Source organism: Urocampus carinirostris, chromosome 17, assembly GCF_059441175.1.
Source record: "Urocampus carinirostris isolate Australia breed hairy pipefish chromosome 17, RoL_Ucar_1.0, whole genome shotgun sequence".
Lineage (NCBI taxonomy): Eukaryota > Metazoa > Chordata > Actinopteri > Syngnathiformes > Syngnathidae > Urocampus > Urocampus carinirostris.
In genome coordinates, this window is record NC_142365.1 from 33,836,699 (window position 1) to 33,855,657 (window position 18,959).

General features: G+C 41.4%; 1 protein-coding gene across 6 annotated transcripts in view; it reads right to left on the bottom strand.

Moving 5' to 3' along the window:
- Positions 1-8,372: 8,372 nt before the first annotated feature.
- LOC148349865 (serine/threonine-protein kinase PAK 3) overlaps positions 8,373-18,959 on the bottom strand; it is a 74,263-nt gene continuing 63,676 nt past the window's right edge. For all 6 annotated transcript variants that reach the window (XM_088320508.1, XM_088320507.1, XM_088320506.1 and 3 more), the window contains 3 exons: positions 17,987-18,183; positions 17,782-17,919; positions 8,373-10,949 (listed from right to left, as the gene is read on the bottom strand). In XM_088320508.1, coding sequence (XP_088176634.1) covers positions 10,860-10,949; positions 17,782-17,919; positions 17,987-18,183 — 425 coding nt within the window. In that variant the 3' untranslated portion in view covers positions 8,373-10,859. The remainder of the gene's footprint in view (positions 10,950-17,781; positions 17,920-17,986; positions 18,184-18,959) is intronic.

The following is an 18,959-nucleotide window of genomic DNA, read 5'->3' on the forward strand; positions in this document are numbered from 1 at the left end:
GGCCGCCAGGGTGCGCCAGAGCAATAAAGGAAAGAGTGAGACAGTCGGATTTTGAATTTGTTTGCTACGCAAGAGAAAAAGTGAAAAAGTCGGAATGCCTTTGGGGTTCAAAAACAGCAGAAATCCGCGGATCCGCGGAAAATTCTGATCCCTGTGTTAGGTATGGATGGCATACATGTACACAAAGTGACACAAGTAATAAATGGGCCAAACAGAACACCCCACGGTCAAAGAATAAAATTAGGCTGACTAAAAGTCAGAGAAACCTGCTTGAAAAAGACCCAAAAGCCTTCTACTGTAAAACTTTTAAAAACCCATCTACTGCAGAATGATCGCGAATCATACATGAGCCCATGCAATAATTATTTTAAACTCAAACAGTGAAGTGATTTCAATTATAAATCCGTCACCACAGCTACATCAGGAAAGGGAAAAGTAAACAAAGACATTGATAAATTGGGACACTCACTTTTTGAGAAAACAAAAGATGACAACAAACCAGCACTGTCAGGAGAAGATAGACATGACATCATCAAATTATAAATCAGCAATCAAGTAGCGTTTTGTCAAAGAAAAAAGGGAAAACAAGACAGAACTTGTATCTATTTTGTAGTCATACAAATTAGGAAAAATAGGCAGGCCCTTTAAAGATGCATTTTCTCATCAACAATTGTAAGCTAAACAAAACAAGTGATTTGACCTTTTTTTTCTCTCCACAAAAACAACATGACATCACGGAGAAAGATGTGTTACGGAATACAAGTAACATTTGGGTGGCACCATTGCCATTTCGCAAATCTAGACTAAAACTTCCTAGTAACAAAGAGCAAGTACTCAAGAGCCTTCAAACACTTAGAGGAACACTGGATCAAAACCTTGAAATGAGAATACAATACACAGAAGTCATGCAAAACATGCTGGACAGCGAACATGCACAGATAGCGTCACCTCTGGACTAAAAAAAAAGAAAATTTGTGCCAACCACCACAAAGTAAAGCGTTTTGGCGGAAAACAACAAAGCAAATAGATTTGGATGAACCACTCTCTGTACAAAAGGAAGAAGGGAGCGGATGGAAAAATTCCTGTGTCTACAGATCTAGACAAGCCAACTCTTCTCACAATACTGCTTACACAGAATATCAACGTAGTATCACACCATCAGGATACTTTGTACCACCAGACCTCTACACCAAGCAGTGGAAACAGGTTCAGTGCCTTGCGGACTATTTTTGGGAGCGAAGGAGAAGTGAATATCTTGCAGCACTGCAACTAAGAAAGATATGGACTGAGGTAAAACCAAAAAAATGTGGGCAACATTGTTTTGTTAAATTATGTTTTAGCTCACAGAAATGACTAAGCTATTGGAAGAATTGTAGAAACAATTTTGAACAAAGATGGAAATGTGAAAGTATTTTTGAGACCCATTGTTGATATGGCGTTACTCTTACAAGATATGGCATAATGCACATTTTATTTTAATGTTTTGCTTACTACCACTTGTATAGTGGCACAATTGTATTGTACCAGGCGAGGAGTGTTCCGCCTTCGGGTATAAATAGAATGGTCTTAAGCGCTCTCTACAGTCCAACAGGTGAATTGTTTTGGCAAAGAAAGTGAAAGCATCAGGAACAAGGAGACTAATGCACTACAGAAGCACGGCGCCACAGTGGTTAGCGAGTGTGCGGCACAGTTTTGACGTAATGAGATTGAACATCCAGGGTGGAGTTTGCATGTTCTCCCCGTGCCTGCGTGGGTTTGCTCCAGGCATTCCGGTTTCCTCCCACATTCTAAAAATATGATTGCCAGGTTGATTGGCCGGTCCAAATTGTCCCTAGGTGAGAATGAGCGAGCTAAATGTCTGTCCCTGTGTGCCCTGCGACTGGCTGGCAACCAGTTCATGGTGTCCCCTGCCCACTGCCCGAAGATAGTTGGAATGGGCTCCAGCACCCCCGTGACCCTACTGAGAATAAGCGGTGCAGCTAATGGATGGATGGATAAATGCAAACATTTAAATAAAGTACTTTTTATAAACAATTTGCAGATTTTAGAAAAAAATCAGGGTAAGAAAAAGATATTTATTTACCCTGGTCATATCCCTAGAGAGGGGTGACCGACAGAAAGACAAACACATACACAAAAACAAAGAAAATAAAAAAGTAGCAAAAAACAAAAAAATTGACCATGCCCAAAAACCCAAACAAATTAGGCACCTCTGCACCCAAGTTGGTCATGCTTTCGTCCCTCCAGATGAAACGGGACTCAAGAAAGCGACCATGTCACTCTGGTCAGGGTGACACAACACACTCTTCTGTTCAACAGCAGGGCCCGACAGCTTTTACTGGTTTACCCCTGCCATATCTTACAGGTGCCCTGCCCATCCCTTAGAACACGTCCAAACTTGTTTTCACAACACCTCTCCACTCATTCTTATCACCAACAAGAGCTCTAGCTTCCACGACATTTAGACTTCTTTTTTCCAGTGCACTCATAACACCATCCATCCACATCAATCGCAGCCTTCTTCTTGGCTTCCTTCCAGGAGGAAGGCAAAAAAACCTGCAGTTTTTTTATTGTTATAAGAGAAAGATGCCGACATAAAATGTTGCTCCAAACAGAGAATCACCAATTTAACAAATGAAAGCACACCAAATTTTGTTTTTGTATACAAATTGGTCTCTTTAAAAAATTACACTCCTATTTGCTTTAAGATGTCGAATGAAAAAGTCAAAATTGAGTTCATTTAGGTTTAATAATTTCTATTAGAGTTCAATGACTGGTCCATGCATCAATTATCAGCACCGTTTATGTTCCCAGCCATTTTGGGGGGGGTGGGCAGGGGGACACCCAGAACTTCTAGCCACCCAGGGGCAGGGCACACAGAGAAAGACACAAATTCCCTCGCTCATACTAGGGACATTTATGACCGGCCAATTAACCTGACCTGCATGTTTTTGGCACATGGGAGAAAACCAGAGTGCCCGGAGGAAAGCCACGCAGGCACGGGAGAACATGCAAACTCCACACAGCAAGGCTACAGAAAGTTACATAGAGAACGAAAAGGAGAGAGAGAGGGAAAGAAAAGGGAGAGACACAAAAAGAACTAGGAACAGGAAAAGATGGAGAGAAAAGGAGAGGGAAAGATAATTAAAAGGGAGAAAGAAAGAGAAAGACAGAGAAAAAGACAAGGGGAAAAGGAAGAGAAAAAAGTAAATGGGAGAAAAAAGCAAGAACGAGAGGAAAGGTAAAGTAGCGGTGAGAAAGAATGAGAGAGAGAGAGTAAAAGAGAGGAAAAGAAAAAGAAAAGAAAAGAGAAAATGAGAAAGAAAGTGAGAAAGAACAAAAGAGAATGAGAGAAATAAAAAAAAGAGACAGCGACAGACAGGGAAAGAGGGAAAAACTGAAGGGATAGGGAGAGAAAGAAAATGGAGAAAGAGAAATAAAGAGAGAGAGAGAGACAGAGAAAAAGAGAGGGAAGGAGAGGAAGATAAAGAGAGAAAGAGAGAGAGAGAGAGAAAAGTGAGAAAATTGGGAAAGAAGGCTAAAAGGAAATAAAGGGGGAAAGAAAGAAAGAGACAAAGAAAAAGGGAGAAAGAGAAGACAAGAGATAAGTAGGAAGAAGGCTAAATTTGAATCAGTTCATCACAAAATCATTTTACTAGAAAATCACGATGACCAGCACTGGTGGGGTATTTTTAGAACAGGTCCGCGGGCAACTCAGCCGTCCTCAAGGTGCCCCCGAGCACTAGGTTAAAGACCCCCTTGCAATAAACCATACAGTGACATCTAGTGGTCAGATCATACACATTGTCCCTTTAAGTTTGAAAAAATTCCACAAATTTGAATCATTGAAATGGGCTCACTCGGTTTGGTTTTATTTCAGTCCACTCCCCAAATTGCAACGGATGTTTTTTTGACACTCAATGACATTCAAAGACACGGCCATGCACATTTAAAAGTTTCAAGAGTCTATCGCTTTGTCCACGATTCAAAAGACTTGATCCAAAACCTGCATGTTTTTTTTTTGCCCCAATCTTATTGTTTTGTCCTTTCGCAAAGGCGGGAAGGAGCCTTCTGATGTACGCCGGCTCGTGAGCACCAGGAGGGTTCCCTGGGGCTGGGCACCTAAAGAAATGTGGATGTAGTCATGAGGGCAGTCTGGGCAGTGCACATGCTATTCCATTCATATAATATGGTGTATGTCGTCGGACATTAGCGTGGACTCTCTTGCCCCCCTACAGCACACAGTATGTGTGACAGTCCATTTAGATTGTTTTTGTGCCTTGTATTCATATACATTGTATTAACAATTATTATGTAACAGTATACACAAAATGATTTAAAGAGGGAAAAAATAGAGCAGAAAAAGATTAAAAGACAACAGTTAAAAAGAAACAGAAGAAAAAAAGGAAATTGAAGATGGAAAAAAATAAAAAGAGAAGAACATCATAAAGGTATTGAAAATATTTTTAAAAATTAAATTAAAAAACAGGAAATAAATAAGAAAAAGGGGGAGACAATCTGTAAAAAGCTAGGACAAAAATAATTAAAAGAAGAAAAAAATTGTAGAAAAAAAGGAAAAAAGAGAGAAAAAAAGAAAAACATCATAAAGAAATAACTAATAAATTTTTAAAGAAACAAAAAAATGCAGGAAATAAATGAGGAAAAGGAAAAACAAGAAAAAGGAAAGTAAAAAGCTACGAAAAAAAGAAATAAAGAAACTAAAACAAAAAAAGGAAATATATAACAAAAGAAAAAAAGGAGAAAACATTTAAAAAGCTAGGAAAATTAGAAAAAAAGGATTAAGTATTTGTATATTGTATTCTTTTTGCTTTATTATTGTATTGTTCTCAGCTCAGGGATGCTGCTGGAAATGTAAATTTCCCTGCGGGGATGAATAAAGTATCTATCTATCTATCTATCTATCTATCTATCTATCTATCTATCTATCTATCTATCTATCTACAGTGGCTTGCGAAACTATTTGGCCCCCTTGAACTTTGTGACCTTTCGCCACTTTTCAGACTTCAAACATAAAGATATAAAGCTGCAATTTCTTGTGAAGAATCAACAATAAGTGGGACACAATCATAGAGTGGAACATACTTTATTGGATATTTTAAACTTTTCTAACAAATAAAAAACGAAAAAGTGGGTGTGCAAAATTATTCAGCCCCATTGAGTTAATACTTTGTAGCGCCATGTTTTAGTGTGATTACAGCTGCAAGTCGCTCGGGGTATGTTTCTATCAGTTTTGTACATCGAGAAACTGATATTTTTGCCCATTCCTACTTGCAAAACAGCTCAGTGAGGTTGGATGGAAAGCGTTTGTGGATAGCAGTTTTCAGTTCTTCCACAGATTATCAATTGGATTGAGGTCTGGACTTTGACTTGGCCATTCTAACACCTTAATATGTTTTTGGGTGAACCATTCCATTGTAGCTTTTGCTTTATGTTTTGGATCATGATTTTTTTGGAAGACAAATCTCCGTCCCAGTCTCAGGTCTTTTGCGGACTCCATCAGGTTTTCTTCCAGAATGGTCCTGTATTTGGCTACATCCATCTTCCCATCAATTAGAACCATCTTCCCTGTCCCTGCTGAAGAAAAGCAGGCTCAAACCATGATGACTTTGTGGATGGTGTGTTAAGGGTGATGAGCTGTGCTGCTTTTACGCCAAACATAACGGTTTGCATTGTTGCCAAAAAGTTCAATTTTGGTCTCATTTGACCAGAGAGCCTTCTTCCACATGTTTGGTTTCTCCCAGGTGGCTAGTGGCAAACTTTAAACCACAGTTTTTATGGATATCTTTAAGAAATGGCATCCTTCTTGCCACTTTTCCATAAAGGCCAGATTTGTGCAGTATACGACTGATTGTTGTCCTATGGACAGATTCTCCCACCCCAGCAGTAGACCTCTGCTGTTTATCCCGAGTGATCCTGGGCCTCTTGGCTGCATCTCTGATCAGTTTTCTCCTTGTATGAGCTGAAAGTTTAGGGGGATGGCCCGATCTTGGTAGATTTGCAGTGGTCTGATACTCCTTCCATTTCAATATTATCGCTTGCACAGTGCTCCTTGGGATGTTTAAAGCTTGGGAAATCTTTTTGTATCCAAATCCAGCTTTAAACCTTTCCACAACAGTATCTCAGACCTGCCTGGTGTGTACCTCGTTCTTCATGATGCTCTCTGTGCTTTAAACAGACCTCTGAGACAATCACTGTTCAGGTGCATTTACACAGAGACTTGATTACACACAGGTGGATTCCATTTATCACCGTTAGTCATTTAGATCAACATTGAATCATTCAGCGATCCTCACTGAATAATTAAGCACACCTACTTTTTTTTTTTATTTGTTAGAAAAGTTTAAAATATCCAATAAAGTGTGTTCCACTTCATGATTGTGTCCCACTTATTGTTGATGCTCCACAAGAAATTACAGTTTTATATCTTTATGTTTGAAGTCTGAAATGTGGCAAAAGGTTACAAAGTCCAATGGGGGCAAATAGTTTCGCAAGCCACTGTACATGCATTTCGTACTCCCCCAAGAGACTCATGTCTGGTGAGGCCACATGGCTCAGCACTCTCATAAAGCTTGACAAGAAGAAGAGTAATAATAACAATTTTAAAAGAAACATTTTTTGTTTGTTCTATTCTCTTCTTACATATTAATAGAGGAATGTTCACACCACAACGTACAGAATTTGACACATTCAGAAAATAGAAATGTACAATGGCAAACACAGCAAAGACCAGGGAGCCCACTTGAGGCCTGACCTCATATTTGGCGCCGCAAAGTCGCCTGAACCTTATTTCTTTGCGTCCTTGTCAGCCGGCCACACCCTTATACACAATAGCAAGGGTCTCCAACCTTTTCGAAGCCGAGAGCTACTTTTTTCTTACTAATTAATGCTAAGGGCGCCCAGTTTGAATTTCTTAATTCAACTAGGTAGCTAGCTAAATACCTAAGAAGGTAGCTTGAAAGTAAGGGCCCGGTCACACAGCCGTTTGCGTCTGTATCGCGGGTAAAATTTTGCGATTTTTTTTTTGCCCGTGGTTGCCCGCGATGGAAAATGCGCAAAATTGGCCAACCCGCTGTTCATCGGTGGTATGCCCGCAAAACAGACGCCGGCGACTGTTCCGCTTCCTCATCGCATCATTTCCGCGTGTGGACCACGGGTATCAAAGCTGCCGAGCCGGTGTTGTGCCGAGAAATGCACCCCCTGGCTACTATAACCACTTTGACCTGGTTTTATCTCACTTTTATATCACTTTTCAGGAATGTAATACATACATATAACCAAAACCACTTTGTCTTGCATTTGTTGGGAATGTAATACAACTTAAACCATTCCGTCTTTGTATTTGTTGTGAATGTAATCGAACGGTAATGCACACCGTATATAAATCACTTTTAAGCAGGTAACATGTTTATTTTGCCCTTTTCTATTCAAATCGCTCGTATTGAAACTGTTATGCACTCTACCATAAAGCTTATTTCAGCATAATAAGCTTTATGGTAGAGTGCATAACAGTTCTCAAAAGTGATTTATATACGTGTGCATTACCGTTCGATGACATTCACAACAAATACAAAGACAGAATGGTTTAAATTATATACATTCCCAACAAATGCAAGTCGAAGTGGTTTTGGTTATATCTTCGCCATCACATTCTCGAAAAATGATATAAAAGTGAAATAAAACAAAGTAAAAGTGGTTATAGTAGCGAGGGGGATGCAAATCTCGGCAGGGATGCATTTCTCGGCACAACACCGGGCTGTAGAAATCATAACCGCTCAAGACACAGTCCCGTGAAGATCAAGATTTCAAGCTATGGCACCGAAGAAGCCAATATGTTATTATTTTAATAGAGATTTAGCAAAGATGTTCTGGTCAGAAACAGAGGATTAGAAATTTGGCGGTTTTGTTCGATATGGATTACCGATGAAAATATGAGTACCAAACTCAGTTTTGCTCCAGCTCTTTTTTAAATTTGTTGTTTCGTCCGTGTGATTTAATTTGTAATCAATACTGAAATAAACTACAGCCAAACTCAGTTATAGTTAACAAGTAGTGTCGGATGAATGTTTCAGTGGGTGTAGGTGACTATTTATCAGGGTCAAAAGCTGTGACGTCCTTGGCCGTGATCAGTCTGATAACTGTCAGCCCAATAATTATTATGTTGCCCACATTAGTTACTACTGTAGGCATGTATAATTATCTTTTTTTATGTATTAGAAGCAATACATGGTCTCCTCTCTATCACTTTGTCATGTGTGCAAAGGATGGGAGAGCTTGAGATCAGCCGCATTGCACAGCAAGTGTACAGGCTGTTATGATTGTGCAGGCTTCTGATTCTTAGTCATTACAGTACATTGAGTTTTGTTTTGCTTTTATTTCGGTTTGCGGGGGAGGATCATAGCGCATACACAAGCAACAAATCGAGAGTTTTAATGGGGAAGGGGGAATAAACATAAGACGTTCTGAGGAGCGGTAGGAAGGAAACTAACAACAAGAAAACAGTCCATTTGAGGATGAGGCTGGTAATATAGCAAAGTCCTACACACAACTCTTGGCTAGCTGGACTGTCTTGGATGTGTATTACACTAGGCGATCTAACATTGAATGTTGCCTTTGAATGTGAGCGTCTTAATGAGCACAATGTTTGCTCAATTAACTAATCAGTTCAATGGTGCCCTCTGGCTGGCGTTGGCGTGCTGGAACCTCACAAAATTAATGAAAATTAACTGCTGCGCTAGTTGATTGACATGGACATCTGCAGACAGAGTCTGCAAATAAGTGTCTTTTTCAAGGCACAATATGTTACTTTTCTGTTAGACATTTTCCCGCTGAATCTGTCAAGACCGTGATATTACTCCATAGGGACATCGGGAATCTTGTTCATCACGCGCGTCACTAATTAGATGACCAGGCATTTGGCTACCAAGGAGATACAATTACTCGAGCTGTTTACCCATGCTTCACTGAATGTTTTCACTTTAATATTCAGAGTACTTGGTGGAAATCAAATTGCGTCATCACTTGCCATGTGCCCTTGAGATTCTTTGTTTTTATGAAAAAGTTGGTTTACCTGGTCCTCAACAGTTCTAAGACAGCTACCTTTTGCCATCCCCCTTACGAAAAAAAGACTACGCTGCATGGTTTTGTTAGCCGTAGTCTTTAAAATGTATAAAAAGGGAGCAACTTGTGTGAATTCACGGTAATCAATTCAAACACTATTATTATATCATGTGGAATAAAAGTGATACTGCGGATGCATACAAATTTGTGATTAAAAGCTGTGACAACTACGGCAAAGAGGGGAAAAGATTCCGAGTCAAAGTCCTAAAAATCCTTAAAGGGACAGTATGTATTATTTAGCGCCTACCAGGCCTGAAGGGGGATGGGCATCACCCGGCTGCATTAGCCCAAGACACAGGCACCAGGGTTCCCCCTAAGGACAACTGAGGTGCCGCAGACCTGTTCTGAAAATAGTGCACCAGTGCTGGGTCATTGTAACTTTTGTAGTCTATGTAACCCTATTTTCAAATTATTAACTTTTTAATAACATAGTAACAACATGATAAGTTGTTGTTTTTGAAATGTGAATAAATAAATTCCAAAACATGGGTTTCAGGGACCAAAAAAATCCATTCAAGAATTGATAAGCCACCAGTTCAGGGTGCACCCCCTGTGACCCAAGTTAGGATAAGCGGCGCAGAAAGTGGATGGACGGACAGAAATATTGATAAGTATTTTTCAGCAATTAATAATGAGAATAGAATGAGAATGTATGTGTATAAAACAAATGTATTTAATAATATTTTAATCAATTTAGTTTACAGAAAATGCAACTTACTACATTCCAATTTATGGGTTTTATAAAGCGAATCAGCAAACATTTTGCTGTGTATTTTAGCTAGCTATCTGGCTACCTTTTTAGCTTTGTAGCTTGCTATCGTCCTACCTTTTCAGCTAATTAGCAAGCTTTCTATCTAACATTTGACCTTTTTTGCTAGTTCTTGCTAATCTTGCTTTCTATCAGGCTATTTGGATAGTTTTTACTCTTTTAGCTAGCCATCTAGTTCCATTTTAATATTTCACCTCTTTACCTTTCCAGCTAAGTTACTTTTTAACTCGTTTCCAAACCATCTAGCAAAGTTACTATTTTAGGAATTCTTATGAAACTGGGTGCCCGTTGCGCTAATTAGTAACAAAAAGTAACCCTTGGCTTGTAATGGGTTTGAGTCCCCTGCACTACAGAATACATCGACATCTTGTGGTGAAATAATACAAACTGACCCTTTGAGGATTAGACATAATCAAAAAGTTGACCGTGGAGTCAGATTTGAGCCACATTCGGAATGAAATAAGAGCAATGGTTAGCCTAAAAAAGGCATTTTGAATTCAAGTTCACATACACATATTCGGTCCACTTGGATGGGGCAATGTGGGAGTGGGCTGGAAGAGGAAACTGCACCAAAAATCTCTGTTTTCAGGGGTTTGTCCCCCTTTTTTGGGCTGAGAAGAAATTGATGCCCTCTTCCTCACAGACTGTCTAGTAATACCGCTTGACTTTATATGTACATTGTACTGAAGATGTAAACAGCAAAAAAGTCTTTCTCAGCAGCACAGTGCCGTAATGTTGCAAGGAAAAACGCTGTTTGGGATGCAGGAGAGGGGTCGCCTCTTGGGACCCGTCAGGGATGCCGAAGGGAAATCCTCAGGACTCCACCCAGACTCCTTCATTGCCCCCCTTAGCTTCCTTTGATGCAATTTCTGCCATCTCAACACACAGTCAACGTTTATCTGAAGTAGCCTTGCTCCTCTAGAACTGCAGCATTTCTCAGTATGGGCGCCCCCTATCGACTGCTATTCTTTATGGCTTCCTTGGCAGCTACAATCAGAGGTGTCAGGCTGGATAGAGGCTTGGCCAGCTTGAGGAACGAATGCTGCACACAAAAAAGAAAAAAGAAGTGAAATAACAATTTTAAATGAGGATGGCTGTCAGGTCCTGGAGCTCCACCATTCTCCAGAAAGTGCCAACCAGGTGTGGAGCAAAACCTACCTGTACCTACCTTCTCCACACCTGGTTGTGATTACCCCATTTCTTTATAAGGACAACATACTGGGTCAGGTCATTATCATTATCCTTTGCCTCCAGTTCCATCCTGGTTTATGAGGTTTGTTTTTTGTTTGTAGTTTGGACAGTTTTGTTGTGTTTTTCCACCATTTGTTTGTTTATTACTTTGTTTCTGTGCTTTGTGATGAAACAACTTTTTTTCAAGCACCCCAGCCTCTGCTTTCCTGCATTTGGATCTGCCTAATATCATCACAAAATGACCCAACTACCAAAGGACCCAGCAAGAAGCCTCCACGTCCTTTGTCCTTGTCCTGATGGCAAAAACAGCTGCTTTCCCCCCCCATTCCAAGCTGCAGGGAGAGACCCTGGCCGATTTAGTACCCCTCCCCTGGCTGCCAGGTGAGCTTCCGGCCGCTTAAAAGATCTCTTTTTCGGCTAAGGACTGTGCTATAGCCTTAATGATTGTTTTGGGTCCGTCTGGCATCCAGCCCTTAAGGGAGAGGTAATGACAGGATCTTGCACATCACTGTTCCTTAAAGGGTGCCAACCTGGTGTGGAGTAAGACACACCTGTGCCTAATCTCTCTCCCTCGCCACTTGCAGACGCTGTTCGGTTATCATGTCAGTTTTTTGGGGGGGGTTCAGGTTTGTACATTTTCGTAGTTAATTTAAGCTCTTGTTTGTTTTTATTTGTTGTTTCTAATTTCTGTCAAATTCAATCCTTTGCTGAGCACACCTGCCTCAATGCGCGCTTCCCAGCGTTCGGGTCCACCTGCGCAAACGTAACAATAGCAGGACTAGTGCGTGTTAAACCATCCATTTGGGCTTGTATTTTATTTCTACATTTTGGACAAAATCCATGACCACTTTATCATGTCAAACTCATTTTTGCTAAGGTCAATATGGTAAAAAAACACTCAGTAAAAAGTATAGAAAAGTACAAAAATAATTACAAAAAGTACTAAAAAGCATGGAAGAAGTCAAATAGACCAGTGAAAAGTATCCATAAGTACTAAAATGTACATAAAGTATAAAAAATATACTGAAATGTATGGAAGGCAATATTAAAAGTGCTGTAAGGTATGAAAAAGCCCTGAAAAATATTGAAAAATGAAAAGTAAAAAAGTAAAAATTGTACAAAGTAAAAAAAGTTCTGAAAGTGCAAAAACCTATTGAAATTTACTTAAAATGTGTAATAAGAATTCAAGATAAAGTAATAATTATTGAGGAGAAGTATTGAAATTAGTAGAAAATTTGAGAAAATACTGAAAAACTCAAATGTTCGAAAAAGTTAAAAGTTACTGAAATGTATCAAAACATTCGAAACGTATTGAAACGTATTCCAAAGATCTAGAAGGAATGAATAAGCACTAAAGAAAAAAAAAGTAATGTTGGAGACAAAACGTAGTGAAAAGCACTAAAATAAAAAGTGAAAAGTAGCGGAAAGCTTGGGAATTAAGAGTGTGAACAATTTTGCAACCTTCAGTGGACGTATTTAAAAGTGCAGATGATTTTCTAGGCCCCAAAGAGTCGTTGTTTTTTTGACCTTTGCTACTTTTAGCGATTATTGGCGGGCTGGATCAATCCGTAGGTGGACCTGACCTGTCCCACTATCAGTATCAGGGCCTTCATGGGGTCCTAAGTCAAATTAGATACGGGCCCCCATCACATGACTTGGTCACTTCCATACCGACTATAGAACTCATTCTGTCATTATGTAATCACTTACAAGACTAGATGCGATATGTTTCTGGTGTAGTCCACAGCGAATAAAGTCACAGTAGCAGACAACAAATTTGCAGTAGCTCAGGGGGCGGCAGTAGCTCAGGAGGTAGAGCGCTCGTCTTGGGATCAAGGGATCCCATTTCGAATCCCAGCTCGTCCGTGTTACATGTCGAAGTGTTCTTGGGTAAGACACCGAACCCCTAATACCCCCAATAAGCATGTTTGGGTCTTACATGGTTGCAATACAAGGCCGCTATTGGGAAATGTGGAGCACATTGTAAAGCGCTTTGGGAAGTCATTGACTTGAAAAGCGCTATATAAATGCAGATCATTTCATTTCAGAAAAAAACTTTTTTCAAATTATCATTTGGCAAAGTGAGCAACTTCCCACGAGAATTAACAACCATCATTTGTTAATTGGTTGGATCTGTTAACTACTAGCATGGTAGGGGCATAATTTCCTATGGTGTGTCTTGGGCAGGTACAGCCTGGTAGCACTCATCCCTTTCCAGGCCAATAAATGTTTCCAACCAGTCTTGAATTGGGGACCTTTTGCATATTAGTGGATTCTGTTAACCACGGCACTACAAATTACTCCCCAAAGTATCTTTGCACACTACTGGTTGGTTAGTTTGATCCCTTAACCAGTAGGGAAATGGGGGCACAACTTCCTGTGATGTGTCTTGGGCAAGTAAAGCCTGGTGGCACCCATCCCTCTCAAGGCCAACATTTGTTTCCACCCGGTCTCGAACCAGGGACCTTACTCAAGTAAGCTAATTGTGCTAATCACTGCACTACAGAAACAATATAGCATGTTAAACATGACCATCTGTACCTATGACAACATCTTGCACAGGCTCCATTTAAAACAATGGACTGCCAGCTCCCTTCTAGATGCATTTCCGCCCTTGTGATTGGTCCCATGATTCTTTGTTGAGGGTATAAAGTAAAATGTATAATGTATAAAAAGCATAAAAAGTTTAAATGAATTAAAGTTAACTATAGAGTAAAAAAAGAAATGCTCTAGTAATTTAGTATTTTTTTAGATTAAAAAAACATTGTATTTTGTGCAAATTATTATTGGTAATATATTGAATCAAGGGAACCTCAAAATCGGTCTTTATTTCCTGTTCGTTTGTTTTCTTATTTTTTTATTTATATTTCCCCTTTTACTTCTCTTTTGTTTATTTTTCCCTTGTTTTTTCCACCTTTTCTTCCTTTTTTTCTTCTTTTCTTCTTCATTTACCTTTTTCTTTTTTTTTCTCCTTTTGTTTCATTTCCCTACATCCAATTTTCCATGGGTGGGCAGAACATATCTGTGGGTGGGCACTGCCCATCCCCGCCCCATCGACTTACGCCATGAGACCAATTTTTTACTGTCATGAACCAGGAACAGAGACAGGACCCAATTGCGTTTGTTTTACTCAGTTTTATTTAGAAGGAGGAAAGGACTTGCACCCACGATCCGGGAATCGTCGGTCACGGGTAGCAGATCGCTGGGAACGCAGAACTGGCACTTCCGTGTCGAGCGCAGGCAAAATCGAGAGCAAGGAAAAAACAAGTCGCTGGTCGGGGAGGAGGAGCAAAAACGTAAACGGGTTCAGAAAAAGGTCGGCAACGGGAATCAGACAGAGAACAGGGCAGGATAGAGTCAGGACCAATGTTCCCTCTAATTTTCCACGGCTCTGAGCGTTTACACAAAGTGAGCAACCATAATCCCAAGTGTGGCAAGATAAAAAATTATCAAACATGTCCAAAACTTGACATCAAGTTACATTTTGCTGAGTTTCCGGCAATGCAAAATTATTTTTCTCTTTTGAATGAATTGACTCATGTACTATTGCAAAGGTTGTACGGCCTACAAACGTCGTTTGTTCTTACAATTCTTTCACAAGATATCCATTTCTTTTTTTTTCCTGATATATTTTGTCGCATAATATTAACATTTTTGGGGGCTTATTTAGTCGGTTGCAAGATACAGAACTGTACTAAGTCACATTTTATAGTGGAAGTACAATGTTGGCAACAAGATTCACTTGATACAATTGGAAATTATTTGAATCCAACATAAACTTTTTCTTCTTTTTTTCCGTGTTTTTTTTTTTTTACTTTTTTTTAAATTCCTTTAAAAAAAGTCTCATTGTGTTTATTTTTTCCAAGCTGTTACTTTTGTTCTTTTTGTTCTCCATTTACTTTTTTCCTATGTTTCTTTTTTTCTGGCTTTTTTTCTAAATGTTTCCCTCTTTTTTTCTCTTCCTTTTGTTTCTTTTTTTCCCAGCTTTTCACTACTTTTTCATTTTGGTATTTTTTTTCTTTTTTGTTCTATTCCCCCCTTCTTTTAAGTCATTTTGTGCATAGTTTTACATAATATTTGGTCATGTTGGGATTAAAGTAGCAAAAACAACCTGAAGAGCCGTTTAGGACCCGAAAGAGCCGGTTTCCTTTTAGTGAGCCGAGCCGAAGAAGCCGGTTCTCGACAACCTATACTAACTTTACTTTTCAACTTCGTTTGACATTGACTTCAAAATACTGCATTTAGGACACAACGTCAGGGGAACCCGTGTATTTTTACCTTTATGCACTGCAACTTTGACTTAAGTTGCTTTTAATTAGTAATTTTGAGCCCTCATTTTTGCGCTGGCTAGATTTTCTTGTGCGCTGAGAATGTGCGAGTAGTGCGCAATTGCGCACGCGCGAAGCTTACAGGGAACACTGGTCAGGACTCACAAAAGTTTGCCTAGCATGTAGCGTAGGTTCACAAACGATCCGACGAGTGTTGTCAGGAAAGCGGGGGTTTAAAAAAGAGAAAGCAGCCAATCAGCGTCCGCGGCTGTTGGCGCCAATGGAGCAGACTCAGGTGCCCCGCATCAGTAATCATGACAGAATCACCCCCTCAAGGGATGGCTTTAGAAGTCCCAAAAAGAAAAACATCAAAGTACCAACACCAAAAGCATAAGTATTCCAGCACGTAGGACCAGCAAAAAATAAAATAAAGTAATGCATCACATAGGAACACCAACAACAGAAGTAATCCATCGTCAGCATCAGGGGGCGTGGCAGGATCCGGAGTAGACTGGGCGGACTGGCAGGTGTCGCAGCCGGATGTCGCAGAGGGGATATGAGACAGTCAAACAGGCAGACGGGCAGGCAGGCATCGTGACAGACCAGTGTTGAGATTAGCCGACGGGCGATCTGGGTGTGCAGGCAGAGGGACGTCGAGACAGGCGGACAGACGGACGTCGAGACCGGTGGGCAGGCATGCAGGCGGGCGAACCGGGCAGGCGGACAGACGGTCCAGGCGACCAGACGGGTGAATCAGGCAAGCAGACAGGAATCTCGGACAGATCGGGCGTTGCGGGAGGAGGCCTGGAGCGGACAGGATGAGAGGCTGTGTGTAGGCAGGTCCAGGGGCATTCAGCCCCCCACTCCAGAGCCCTCCCGGACAAGTAATTAATGGTGAAGACCACTTTGGCCGCTTCGGACGCCAAGCTGCGGGGTTGTAAGTCGAAAATGAGCCGGCAGTTCTCGAAGAATGCGCGCACCTGAGCGGGATCGCCACAAAACTTCTCCGTCCGCTATTGGCGCGTTCATGGACGGGAGGGGCGGGTTGTGCGACGGCACGGCAGGAGGAGAATTCCTGGGGGGCGGGGCCGAAGAGTGCAGCAGACTGGCAACCACCTCTGGGAGCGCGTCAAGTCATTGTTGCTGGCGCTGATGCAACTGTTGTTGCTGCCGGACCAGCCGAAGAATGGCAGACACTTCGCTCAACATCCGTCAGACCTCCTCCTCAGTCCGATGTGACCGCTGCATGGCGGGGGGAGTCTCCATCTTGCTTCGATCGGGGCTTGTAAGAGCGTACGCTGGGTCCCTTTGTCGCGAACCAGGAACGGAGACGGGACCCAATTGTGTTCGTTTTACTCAGTTTTATTTAGAAGGAGGAAAAGACTTGCACTCACGATCCGGGAACGCCAAAGTGGCACTTCCGTGTCGAGCGCAGGCAAAGTCGGGAGCGAAGAAAAAACAAGTCGCTGGCCGGGGCGGAGGAGCAAAAACGTAAACGGATTCAGAAAAAGGTCGGCAGACGGAGAACAGGGCAGGATAGAGTCAGGAGTCACAAAAGTTTGCCTAGCGTGTAGCGTAGGTTCACAAACGATCCGACGAGTGTTGTCAGGAAAGCGGTGGTTTAAAAAAGAGGAAGCAGCCAATCAGCGTCCGTGGCTGTTGGCGCCAACAGAGCAGACTCAGGTGCCCCGCTTCAGTAATCATAACAATTTACTGCAAACACAATCTCCTTTATTAGTTTTTTTAATTATTTGCATTAACTAGTGTACAAATGAACTGAATTTAAACTCTAACAATTACTTTAATAACTCACTCACACACAAAACGAAATATGTATCAATCCATTATCTGCCATGCTTGTCTTCAGTAGGGTCGCTGAGGGTGCTGGAGCCCATCCCAGCTGTCTTCAGGCAGTTAGCAGGGGACAACCTGAACTGGTTGCCGGTCAGTAGCAGGGCACACAGAGACAGAGAACTCACTCGCTCGCTCATTCGCAACTTGGGGCAATTTGAACTGGCCAATTAACCTAAGATGCATGTTTTTAGAATGTGCCGCCACACCCACACCCTCTCACACACACACACACACACACACACACACACACACACACACACACACACACACACACACACACACACACACACACACACACACACACACACACACACACACACAGACACACACACGTATTGGAAAACATTCAAAATGCTTGAGTCATTTTTATTATCCTACAGAAACTATTTCATTTTCCATTATCAAACATCATTGAAATAGCACTATGGAGCGACTAGGGAGCACCAAAGACCCACATGTGGCTCCAGAGCCACATGTTGCTGGCAACCACTTTAAGGTTTCCCCTTAACTGCCGTTAATTAAATCAATAATAAAGTACATAATTTTTGGGGCTGTTTTTACCTGAAGCAGCTTTTTGGCAGAACCTCTCCGGTCCACATCCATCTCCAAGCAACAATTAAGGAAGTCTCTGAAGACTGACGAGAGTCTTTCTGGGTTTTGGAGCTCAGGTGTCCCGTTTGTCGCAATCAGGTACAGCGCCTGGAAAAACAAAATATGGAAGCCGTTGTAGAAAAATACATCATTTCTGGTTCTGTGTTTTTCTTACCCTGAGAGGGTTCTCATTCAAGTATGGCGGTTCCCCTTCCACCATTTCAATGGCCATGATGCCCAAAGACCAGATGTCCACTTTGGGGCCATAAGCCTTGCGGGTCACCACTTCTGGGGCCATCCAGTAAGGCGTTCCCACCATTGTGCTGCGCTTATTCTGCTCCGGAGTGATCTGAGCACAGAAGCCGAAGTCGGCTGACAAAAGGGGACAAAAATAACCTATTAAGATCCACGAGACACTGGCGGTGTCATGGTTGGTGCCTGCAGTCCCTCTTTTCACCAAAAGATGGCAGCCTTATTCCATTATCCAATCTCCTTTACCTTTCCTTTCCTCTGCTATTTTCAGATAGAGAATCAGCTTCCTATCCTATAAATACACCAAAATCATTCCTTACTTTGCTTAACTGTTTTTATCCATAAAGCCGTTCACTCTCAAGTCAAGTCAAGTCATTTTTATTTGTATAGCCCTTAATCACAAATAGTCTCAAAGGGCTTCACAAGTTATTACATATAAGAAGTTTAGGTTATTCGTATGCTATAGAGTAAAAGTGAGTTTTAAGCTTGGATTTAAACATTTCCACTGAGGTTGTAGATCGGATCTCAGGGGGAAGAGCATTCCACAACACCAGTGCCCGGATGGAGAACGCTCTCGAACCAGCGGAACACTTCTTGGCTCTTGGGATCACCAGGAGACCGGCGCTCTCGGAACGAAGGCTTAACTCTCCAAAATGACAAGCCTTTGCCCTTCTCGTTCCAGTTTTGCCACACCATCTCCTCCTCCGGTTCTCTCCTTGTCCCACGATCATCTGCCCAGGCCGGCTTCTTTAAAGGTATTCCCAAATCTTCACTTAAAGAATTTTATTCACCCCAAGACCCCATCTCTGGTTTCCCTTGCAAACCTTCCATTTAAAATCTCAGTTTTTTTGCTGTTCTGGTCCCACACAGCCTTCTTGCCGTTTCATGTTGTTGTT